This window comes from Chiloscyllium plagiosum, chromosome 24 (assembly GCF_004010195.1).
Source record: "Chiloscyllium plagiosum isolate BGI_BamShark_2017 chromosome 24, ASM401019v2, whole genome shotgun sequence".
Classification (NCBI taxonomy): Eukaryota; Metazoa; Chordata; class Chondrichthyes; order Orectolobiformes; family Hemiscylliidae; genus Chiloscyllium; species Chiloscyllium plagiosum.
The window spans coordinates 12151331-12163641 of record NC_057733.1 but is presented as its reverse complement, the minus strand read 5'-3'; the positions used below and the strand labels follow the sequence as shown (position 1 = coordinate 12163641).

Here is a 12311-nt window from a genome sequence, read left to right as displayed (position 1 = left end):
CCCGGCCCCTTGCACATTCCCAGTTTTAATTATTCCATTATTGGCAGCTGATTTGTCAACTACTGAAGACTAACCTCTGGAGTTCTACACCAAAACATCTCTTAAAGGTTTTTTTTAAAAAACGACTTTAATCATGCTTTCACCCAGCAGGTCCTAGGTCAGGATTTATTATAGACAATGGGGTCTCCTGCACTCCTGTCTGTCAAGCTTGCTTTCCTCCTCAAAAATAATCCTGAAAACCAAAGCCAAGCTTTTGATCTTCTGGCCTAATGTTGCTTTCCTCAGCCCAGTATCTGGTGTGAATTTTCCTGACAACAGTATAGTCTACCGATGAGGCAATGTTTATTTTGTCTCCTGTAACGTAAGTAAATGGGCGTGGATGGTAGTGAAGAATCCAATGGACATTTATTACAACTAAATACCATATACAAACATTACATTTGTCAGGTTCATAACCGTCTGAGTTAACATCTAACCATTCGGTTACAAAGAGTAGCACTCTTCTATCGGCAAGTCATGCCACAAGTAACCAGAGTTAAGATGGAGTCTGAGACCTTTATACTTGCAGGCCACATGCTATTATACAGTGATTATATCATTAGCATGTCTTTTTAAAATATACTGACAGAGACAGAAACCAGTGCCAGGGTTTAAAGCTGAATACATGCGCTACTTGGGAGATGTGGATGAGAGTTTACAGCAGTGCTAATTGTTGCAAGAAGGGATATGAGGCCTTATCAACAGAGGTTACTTGGTAGGTGAGTGATGATACTTGCTCAGCAGTTGCTGTTTCCAGCCACAATAGATCACTCTTTCAAACAGTACAGCCCAGTTTTAAGCAGTGCACATGCTACTAATCACTCACAATAATGTGACTCACCGATGACAAAAACACTGTTGGAGCTGACTGGACATAGGGAAATGAGTGGGCCGCACAAAGTTGGCAAATGGCCTGCAATGCAGTCTATAGGCAAGAGGTCAATTTGCCCACCGCAATTCCTGGCCTAGTTTTCAGGGACTAATCTAACTTTCTCCCCCAATATATGAACTCACCCTTTAGCCAGGCCACATCAGTTGTTTGTTATATTAATTCTGGATGTTGCCTATGTTCACCTGCACTCAGCAAAATATCAAACACACAGAAAAAATAAAATTAAACTATTGACATCATCAGTATCATGAAGAAAGGTTGCATTGTCTGGTGTTCAAGAACAGGAAACAGATCATGACTTAATGAGACAGCGATATCAGTTTCAACCTCAAACACCAGTCAAAAAGCAAAACAACAGAAGACATTTTATTTTACTGAAAGGGCTTTGTCTTTGAGTATTTGCAACACATTAATCCGAATAGTGAAAGATAAAAATCGGGTTTACAATTCTATTCTGAGACTTTGCTGCTTATTTGACTGTTTGCTCTGCTCTTTACGAGGAGGATTCTTATTCTTGTGAACACATTTACTGACTGGTGTTAACTATTTAGATATTCCAACATTTTGTGCATATTCATACTGGAAATGATAAACTCGTCCCAAACTATTTATTGTTTAAAGGGCGTGTGATGGTTATTTCAATGGGCAATAATACAGAAAACACAATCAAATTTAACTTCACTCATAAATAGACTTGCATTTATACAGCACTTAAGACCACTGATCTCCTCAAAATGATTTACAGCCAATTAAGTTTATTTTCTTTTGGAGAGAAGTCACTGGTATAATTTAAGAAAAGCAACAACCAATTTGTGGACAGCAAACTTTCAAAAACAGCAATGAGATAACTTCCAAATAACCTGATTTTTAGGCGTTGAACAAAACGGTTTATCTTGATCAGGACACTTCTCTGCCCAAAACAGAGCCTTGGGATGTTTTACAGGCAAACATGACCTCAGTTTGATATCTCATCCAAATGGCAGTACCTCTGACAGTGCAGCACTGCCTCAGACTGTTACAAAGATGTATCTGCTCACTCATATCCATTAATGAAATAAAATCCACTGTCCTTATCCAGGCTCTCCCTTATATAAACCTGGGTCCAAACCAGACCTGGGAGGTGGTGGTCCAACAAGCCACTAGCTATATGGTTAATGCTTCTAACATGCACCCTCAAGCAACACTACCACAGACTGTTAAGAGAAGATTAGATTACATTACAGTGTGGAAACAGGCCCTTCGGCCCAACAAGTCCACACCGACCCGCCGAAGCACAACCCCCCCCAATCCCCTACATTTACCCCTTACCTAACACTGTGGGCAATTTAGCATGGCCAATTCATCCTAACCTGCACATCTTTGGACTGTGGGAGGAAACCGGAGCACCCGGAGGAAACCCACGCAGACACGGGGAGAACGTGCAAACTCCACACAGTCAGTCGCCTGAGGCAGAAATTGAACCCGGGTCTCCGGCGCTGTGAGGCAGCAGTGCTAACCACTGTGCCACTGTGCCGCCCACAAAGGTTGTCACAGTAACGGTACTGGAAAGGATAAACTACTTGTAGTTGTCGTAGTCTAGGCCAATCTTTGGATTTTTTTTGGAACTGCATCATCAATAATCATTTCTTCCACAATTCTCAAACTGAAGAGAGACAAATTCTTGTGCAAATGCACTCAATGGACGTTACTGAACAACGGAACGAGTATTTACTGCTGGCTGATACTTCTCAATCACCTCGAGGTCAACATACTATTTCAAGAACTTAAGGACTTGGTTTCGCCTACAGGGTCTTCCCAAACAAACAAAACATTCGGTTCATCTGCTCAGACCGCAAAGTTGCAAAACATCAAAGAGCTGTGCATATAATTTTCCAATTTAAAAAAAAAGCTTATGTCTTTAGTGAAACACTTGCTGCAGCTACTTTCGAGCGCCGAATATTCTATGCCGATTATCAAGTTTCATCCTGGACCCACTTTTCTAACAGAACTATGGATGGACCATACAGAGGACGGCTCACTGACATTTACTCATGTACAACTAAGAATTGGTAATAAATTCTGGCCTAGCCAGAGACACCCATGAATAAATTTCAAATAACAAAAATCGCTCTCTGCAAGCCACCAGTACCAGTGTTTTGATTCAGGGGATCTACTGATTGCTGGGAAAAACAGACAATCTTTCCAAATTAAGTTTTCAATGAAATGGTCAGTTCCAATTGCCACCATAACAGGCCCTAGTGGCTTTAAAGCCTTGGCCTAGTCAGCTTGTTTTCAGGTATCCTTTCTTTGGTCGCAGACTCCAGACCATTCTGGACCTGCACAGTACTTCAAATCTGAGCAGTGGGTTACATTGACATATCCATCATTCCAGTATTTGGTGCCCTCAAATGGTCTTCTTCTTACAAATCTGCTTCCTAAGTAGCTTATTGCTGGGAATGACAAGGAGAACAAGTCTTCCTGATACCAACCACTCAGAGGCTCTCGCAGTTAAAATATTCTCGCACTTGGCTTCTCCAAGGATCAACCAATGAAAATTCCTCCCCGAATTGGCAAGCTACCTGCCAAAAGCTCTATCAAATGAGGCCCTAACTTCAAATGTCTTCAAATCCTTCATGAAAATCATTGGATGGGCTACGCCATTGCTTTGTTCCTAACATTAACCGGAACATCCACCTTATCAATCTCAATCACAGTTTTCTGGGTTCATTAATGAAAAATGACAGATTCAAATCAGTACAACCTTGTTTTTTCCTTCTGGTTTTTGCCTACATTATCAAATCCTGCATTTTAATTTGTTCCCACAATAAAACTATCCTATATAATATTACTGAAATTAAGAGGGAAAATAAGAGCTAACTGCAACAAAATCTCACAACTGGGTTCTGATTAAAAGTCGGATGTGCAAATTAGCATTAAATGAGCCTTAAAAATGATCATTTACACAATTGTGGGAAATACTCATCTAAGGCAGGACCAATTTGACTGTTACTGTTATATCACCAGCATCTTAACAGAGGCCAGAAACAGTGACTTCAGAACTCTGACACATTTAAACAGAGAAGTAACAGAACAAATATTTCTCAGTTCTGTTCAGCATCACTGCCTAATCTGAGAAACTGTTTATAGCCACTTGCTTCCAAATGTAAATGAACTACATGCTAAAAAGGCCAAACTCTTATCAAAACAATTAACTAACTTGGCATTGAAGGCTATTAATAAAGTGGTCTTTCCATGCAAAAAGTTACAATAGTACATACTTAGTATTGTTAGGAAAAAATCATAAGGACGTAAAAAACTATATTAGGAAAACAAAATGGAGAAGCAATTTATCTTAATTGAAGTGTTTCAGAATATTAGTTAAAAAAAAGAGCAGAAATTTTCTTTTAAAGCTCCAGCATAAGAAGGGAACTATGAATGGATGCATAATACTAGATTCTTAGGATCAATTTATGTAGAAACAGATATCAGCAACAAACTCCTAAACCAACCTTTTCTAATCCTGTAAAACATATGCACTGTCTGCACTAGGATGATTGCAATAGTATATAAAGGACAGAAGGTGGGATACTCTCTCTGGTCAAAATGTGATGAAATTTGACGAGCTTTAATCCATTGAAATCAGGAGAAATTAACTCATCTTGCAGAGTCAGTAACTGACAGAAATAGATTTAGCAACATTGGTGAATGAATTAGAGGAACAGAGTAGTTTTTTTCATTCTGCAGAGAGTTATAATATGGAATGCACTGTCTTAAAGGGTCCTGTGGGTAGATTCAATTGTAACTTTCAAAAATGAGTTGGATGTCTGATTGAAAAGGAAAGAAACATATGGTATTACAGGGAAAGAGGTGGGGAATGAGGCTAATGTGATTGCTATTTCAAAGCACTACTACAGGTGTGTTGTTCCAGGTGGCTGCTTCCTGTGCACTATGAGTCTACAACCAATGGTATTATTCATTATTTTGAGGTACAACATTAAAAGTGTCAAGTTTGAGATAGTGAAGGATAAAGCTTAAAGAAATCAACTGGGGATAGTACTGATGAAATGGTCAGTTGAAGACTAACGGAAAACTTGAATAGCTGACTACTCTACGTGTAAACTATTAAGATGAATTGGGGGAGGGGGATGTCCTGTGATAGTATCGCTGGTCTGTTACTCCCCAGACCCAGATAATGTTCTGCAGATCCAGGTTCAAATCCAGTCATGGCAGATGGTGGAATTTGAATTCAATGAAAGAAAAATCTGGAATTAAGAGTCTAATAATTTTATTACATCTGATGTTAACACATTCCGAGCATGTAAGAGACTTAAATATACACTCTGGTTAGTTGTAGGTTAGATTAGTAGATAGTTGAGTTTTGTTTATTTTTTTTCTTTTTTCGTTTTTTTAAATTTGTTTTTGTTTTGTTTTTTTTGATAAATTTTGGCTATTGTATATTTGAACTAATTGTATATCAATGTTTATATCTGAGAGTTGTGTTTATTTTTGTAAACTTGTAAAAATGTTGAATTTCTAATAAAAATATCTATATTAAAAAAAAGTCTAATAATGAACATTGTCAAAAAAAAATCTCGTTCAGTAATGCCCTTTAGGGAAGGAAACTGCCATCCCTTTCCTGGTCTGGCCTGTGTGTGACTCCACAACCCACAGCAATGTGGTTCACTCTTAAATGCCCTGTGGACAATTAGGGATGGGGAATGAATGCTGCCAGAGCCAGTGACCCCCTCATTCCACGAACGAATAAAGAAATAAAAAAATTACAATGCAAAACTTATCAAGAGTAGATTAGAGAAACCGAAATGGTCTAAAACCATAACACAAAGAGAAACATGGAAAAGGAACAACTTTGCAACCCATACAAAGCAAAAAGGTGAGGGGAGCCAAAGAATATGGAGCACCATATTACAAGAAAATCAGGAGAAAGACGTATCTACAGATAGGAATATCACTGCCAAAACCAAACACAACATACGGTTTTAAAACCACCCGAGGGTTAGTCAAGGAAAACCAAAATTTCTTGAACAGAAAAAAAAACTGGATGAAAATTGCACACAGTTCATATTAAACAAACCTACGTTTTAAAAAAATACTCAGACGAGAAGCCACCTGTTGGTGGACTTAAAGGGTTCAAAACCAATTAATCCTAAACAACAGATGTTACAGCTTGGAGGGTGCTGAGTCATACGAGCCACTCTGTAAAGTGTTGCTAGTTGTGATAAAGAGTTTAAGGATATATGGAGGGTGCAATGCAAACAGTGTGGCATGTATTCTCACAAAAAATGGCCGAATAGGCACAACAGGCTGAATTGCTTACTCCTGTTCTTGGTTCATATGTTCTGAACCTCTCAGAAACTCACTGCGTGCACACTGGACCCGACTTCTTTCTTATCAGTTTATGTAATCTGTCCCCACATTTTAAGGGCTGAAAATGTGTTGCTGGAAAAGCGCAGCAGGTCAGGCAGCATCCAAGGAACAGGAGAATCGACGTTTCGGGCATAAGCCCTTCTTCAGGAATCTTTCCTGAAGAAGGGCTTATGCCCGAAGCGTCGATTCTCCTGTTTCTTGGATGCTGCCTGACCTGCTGCGCTTTTCCAGCAACACATTTCCAGCTCTGATCTCCAGCATCTGCAGTCCTCACTTTCTCCCCACATTTTAAGCTCCAGTATCAATCAGTCAAGTCTGTGCCATGCCTTGTCCAAGGTTATTATACTCTTGGAGTGGACACAATAACGAAGGATATGGACCCATCTTCCACCGATGGCAATTGAGTTATAAACACGACTCTGCTCCTAAATGAGGTGGTGGAGGAGCCTGGGATCTTTCTGTTCTCTGTTCCCTATTCAGCACTGTATATCTGTCATGTCTTATAGACCAGTGTCTTCAATCTCTCTTAACTGTGAGCCCTCCAACTGATGAAAGAGGGACGCTCCAAAAGCTAGTGTGCTTCCAATTAAACCTGATTAGATTAGATTAGATTACTTTACAGTGTAGAAACAGGCCCTTCGGCCCAACAAGTCCACACCGACCCGCCGAAGCGTAACCCACCCCTACCCCTACATTTACCCCTTACCTAACACTACGGACAATTTAGCATGGCCTATTCACCTGACCTGCACATCTGTGTGACTGTGGGAGGAAACTGGAGCACTCGGAGGAAACCCACGCAGACACAGGGAGAACATGCAAACTCCACACAGACAGTTGCCTGAGGTGGGAATTGAACCCGGGTCTCTGGCGCTGCGCGGCAGCAGTGCTAACCACTGTGCCACCGTGCCGCCCAGTTAAACCTGTTGGACTATAACCTGGTGTTGTGTGATTTTTAACTTTGCATGCATATTAGTATTGAAAAATGGTTGAATGGAGCACTGGAAAGGTCTACAAGAATAGGTTGATGTCAACAGAGTTTCGGAAGGATGTACCTTGCCTGGCTAACCCTCTGGCATTGTTGCAATAATCTAACTGCAAACTGTTATGGTATACCTAGCATTCCACATAGCTTCAAGTAAGTTCTAACACTAAAGAGGGCTTCACAACTCAGAACTTTCTGTGGGCTTCATCAACAGAAAATCAGCTGAATTGTCAAACAAATACTTGAATGGGCTTTCTGATGGTCTCTCAGTTATAGCAGCTGATCTCCACCCCAAGAAATTCAGTGAATACATCCAATAATACTGGCCCAATGACCATATACAGGGCCCTGAGATTTTCAGTGATTTTCCTACCTTTTAACAGAATTCTGTTAGACCTGATGCTTCTGCCACTGTTGTCCTATGGTATAAAAGATCATTGAGATCATAAGATCTACCCTAAGTGGAAAAGACTGAGTTAAGCAGATAAATTGCAAAAATTACTTCTACGGTTTAAAGTATAATGGGTCAAGAATAAACTCACACATTCAGTTTAAAGGTAAGGTCAGCCAGAATTACTTCAAAGTATAAATGTTAGAAATGTTTCATCCAATTCTCAGACACACTATAAAAAGGAATGCACGAGTACCAGAGATAATGATTTTCACTGTCCTTTATGTTCCTGTTAAATATAAATCTGACCCTTAATCCTTATTTAACTTTATAAAATGCACAGTTGCACTTTTTTTAAAAAAGAAGCTTTGCAACATCTCAATATGATTTGTTGTCAGCACTGTTACTGTAGGTTTACACAAAAGTTGTTTGCTGGCTAGAAAGTAATTCCATTCCTGTGTATCTGTGATCATATTCCAGCCAAGTTGTACATTGCTGGCTAATTTCACCACACCCAATAACTCAAGGTGAGTATGATAACAATGGACTGCCTTATTTCCGAAAGTTTATAGGAATATTGAGTGTCAGAATGTCACCTTATTTCCCCATTATTCTGCTTCTGATATACTACAACAGCACCCACTTGAACAAAATTAATTCCGTATGTTTGTATTAGCCAGTGAATATAAATAAAGAGTTCATTATTCTCCTATAATAGGACATTGTAAAAAAAATCACAGAATAGCACAACAGCTCCAATGTGAAGCTCAACCTTTTTAGCTTCCGCAATTTCCACTTGGATCCTAGATGCCAAACAGTTTGAATGAGCTCAGCCTAAAGGACAATTCCAAATCGGTGGTACTTGCTGTTGAGTTGCCTTAACAACGAACCTAAAAATGAAGTCCCAGGAGTCTATTCACAATAAAAGCCCAGAAAATCCAATTGTTATTTACAAAGACTCAGGAGAAACAGGTGTGCTGCTTTTGTGCCCCACAAAAGATTTCTAGCCCATAGACAGTCCAGTTTAAATCCACTGGATTATTTCCCCCTGCTCTCGAGTACCAATCCTACCCTAGCCAAACAATAAGACACATCCATATCATACTCAATGGTACTTCTTAATGGAGCCTGAAGCTGGATTTCATATGGATAGCAGACTAGTATAAGAGTTAACACAGTGTGATCATGGCCCCATTTTGAGAAGTGCATGAAAGATTTACAAGGATGTTGCTAGGGCTGGAGGGTTTGAGATATAGGGAGAGGGTGAACAGGCTGTTTTCCCTGGAGCATCGGAGGCTGAGGGGTGACCTCATACAGGTTCATAAAATCACAGAATGAAGTGTCAAAAGGTCTTTTTCCCCCAGGGTAAGCGAGTCCAAAACTAGAGAGCATAGATTAAGGTGAGAGGGGAAAGACACAGAAGGGACCTAAGGGGGGGGGGGTTAACGTTCCAATCAAGGGTGGTGCGTGTATGGAATCAGCTGCCAGGTGGTGGTGGAGGCTGGTACAATTACAACAACATTTAAAAGGCATCTGGATGGGTATACTAACAGGAAGGGCTTAGAGGGATATGGGCCAAGTGCTGGTCGGCATGGACGGGTTGGACCGAAGGATCTGTTTCCATGCTGTACACTCTCTATGACTCCAAGTCAAATTTCTTGGCCTTAGTCTCCCACTACCCATCGCTCTCTACGTGGCATTCCAGATGGATAAAGGAAATGTCATGCAGGACCCAATTTGGTGATTTTACCTGGTATTCTTTAATCTTCCTCTGAAGAGTAGCAGTTAATGACTGTTCATCCTCTAGTTTAGTGCTCACTGTGTTGATCTCCAGCTCCTTCCTTTACACAGGGGATAAAAGAACATTTTTTTATATATATGTGGAAGGAAAAATGTGTAATGTTTTCCACATGTAACATAAACATTGCACATGGGATCAGCACATTTTATTACAAGTTTTGTTTCATGATTGAAAGCTGCCAACATTAGTTTTTACAATAGTAACAGCCAAAGAGCTTCCAGAAATCTGGGATGGGCAGTTTCCATTACACCATCACTTTGAATCTAATCCCAAATAATTTAAAAACTTTCTTGCTGTAATATTAGACGTCCTGACAATATTTTCTATAAACGTGACCATTATTTTTCCTCACTCTCCTCAATTTTGACTCAATCAATAACAAATTATTCTTCAGTTTGGTGGAGATTATGCTCAGCAGGATCCACTTTTCAACATTTTCTCTTCCGAATCTTGCAGCATTTCCTCAGAAATCCTTACAATGATCTATTTTTGTCCCCTTCTACTTTCACTTAGTGAAATCAACATGATTCTTCTACACATACTCTATTAAACTCTCCCAACCCATTGTCAGGCTACAGGCCCACCAGTCAATCATGGAAAGTGGTCCAGAGAAAAACTTCTCGAATAAACATTGAGAAGACATTGGGCTTAGTGAAGGTGAAGGAGGTCCTGCCTGCTAGCAGGAGGGTGAGCACAAGCCCTGAGCCATGTCTTTGAAGGAAGGTCTGTTGAATTAATTGCCACCATGCCACTGAAGTAGGCCTTTTCTGGCTCAAGACCCCAGTATTGGGCATCTTGCCAAGAGCTACTAATTTCTAGTGGACAACAGCATCATCAAGGCTCTGCTGGCACTACACCTAACTTGAAGGCTAGCCTCACAGTTAAATCCCAGGCCATTGGTGAGTGCTGAGAGGGCTGGGGGTCAGAGGGAGTTGTAATATAAAGGGGTTGCAGAGAAGGTGAGGAGGGTAGGGGAATATTGGTCCTTATTTCAAGGGGGTTGCAGTGTTAGAGACAGGAAGTCTTACAGCAACTGAAAAAGTTCTGATGAGACCACATCTGGAGTACTGTGAACTGTTTTGGTCTCCTTATTTAAGGAATGATATAATTTCATTGGAGGTAGTTCAGAGATGATCCAACTAGGGAGAGATGGCTTTTATGAACACAGCCTAAACAGGTTGGGACTCTACTCACTACAGTTAAGAACAACAAGAGGTGGTCTCATTGAAACATACAGAATTCCAAAGGGGCTTGACAGGGTAAATGCTGAGATGATATTTCCCCCTCATGGGATAACCTAGGAACAGAGGACATAGTCTCAGAATAAAGATTCTCCAATTTAAGAATGAGATTAGGAGAAATTTCTTCTCTCAGGAGGTTTGAGATTCTCTGGAACTCCTTGCCACAGAGAGCTGTGCAAGGGTAGAGTCCTTGCATATATTTAAGTATTAGGTTAATAGATTCTTGATCAGTAGCAGAATCAAGGGTTATGTGGAGTGGGCAGGAAAGTGGACGGAAGAAATGTTGGATCAGCTGCAATTCTATTGAATGGGAGAGCAGGTTCGAGGGTCCAAATGGCCTACTCCCGTTCCTATTTCTTATGGTCTTTATTAACATGCTGGACTACTGTAAATCAAACTTCTGCATCATTAGTAAGTGCTGTTGTTCATTCTTCCTGTAAAGCATTCTTCTTGCATGATTCATTGACCATTTCAGAGATATATTGACAGAAAATAGCAATATACTGAGGTGTTGAACTATTGCATTCACAAGATTAAATTTCTTTCCTACTTCATGTGCTTAAAAGAATACAGCATCAACAGATGGATTCTCTGTGGGAGTCAATATACTCAAAGACGCAGAGGTTTCATGAGATACTTGCACTAACTGGTTTTAACTCTTCCAGCGTGCATTCACGCTCACACCTTGAGTCGCTTTTATCAACTGCATAACAAGTTTCTTCAGAAGCAAAGTGCATTACTGCAAAACTCTCAACAGCAGACCACCCAGGAGGCAGCACCTACATTCAGTTACAGGCAATTACTCGGCCTTAAATAGAAAATGTCACAACAAGACAGGCTCTGCACTTTTATGGCCAAGAAAAACCACCAAGGGACTGAAATGAACAGCAAACCTTGGGGCTTCGTTTGTACTAAACATAAGTGAGGAATTTTTCAAATAGGACAAACTTCTAGAATTGAAGTTAGGATGGAAAAAATATAGATGCAATCCTCATCATTTACCAGACAACTTCTGAATAGGTTTTCATTCATTTTCTTTAACCAGATCAGTAGCCCTCACTTCCATCATGTTATTTGGTTATTGCCTATTGGCAAACAGCCATACACACATTAAAAGAGACAAACAGTTAACCAGTGGGTCTCTCAAACATAAACTTCAAATGACAGCGAATTCATCCATTTTCACCAGCAGTGCCTTGGTGATGCCATGTGCATAGTGTACAGAATGCAGCAACTCACCCGGGTTTCAGCAATATCACCTTCCAATCCCTCACCTTCTTGAACTGAGAAACTTAGGAGACAAACCAACCCTTAAGCATAGAACTTCAGCAAGGATTAAAAAAAAAGGGGAGTGATTGGTGGTTGTACTTAATTTGGAGTTTAGATCAGAATGGTGCTGGAGAAGCACAGCAGGTCAGGCAGCATCCAAGGAGCAGGAAAACGATGTTTCGGGCAAATGCCCTTCATCAGGGAGCCTGCAGAGTGGAGAGATAAATGGCGGGGGGCAAGAGATGGAGGTGATAAGTCAGAGAGGAGGGTGGGGTAGATAGGTGGGAAGGGAGATTGGCAGGTAGGACAGGTCATGAGGACAGTGCTTC

The 12311-nt window shown here is 40.4% G+C and overlaps 1 protein-coding gene across 11 annotated transcripts in view; it reads right to left on the bottom strand.

Moving 5' to 3' along the window:
- The window catches only part of LOC122562023 (myosin-16), a 277196-nt gene that overhangs the window by 90555 nt on the left and 174330 nt on the right, over positions 1–12311 (bottom strand). For all 11 annotated transcript variants that reach the window (XM_043714428.1, XM_043714426.1, XM_043714433.1 and 8 more), the window contains one exon: positions 9422–9512. In XM_043714428.1, coding sequence (XP_043570363.1) covers positions 9422–9512 — 91 coding nt within the window. The remainder of the gene's footprint in view (positions 1–9421; positions 9513–12311) is intronic.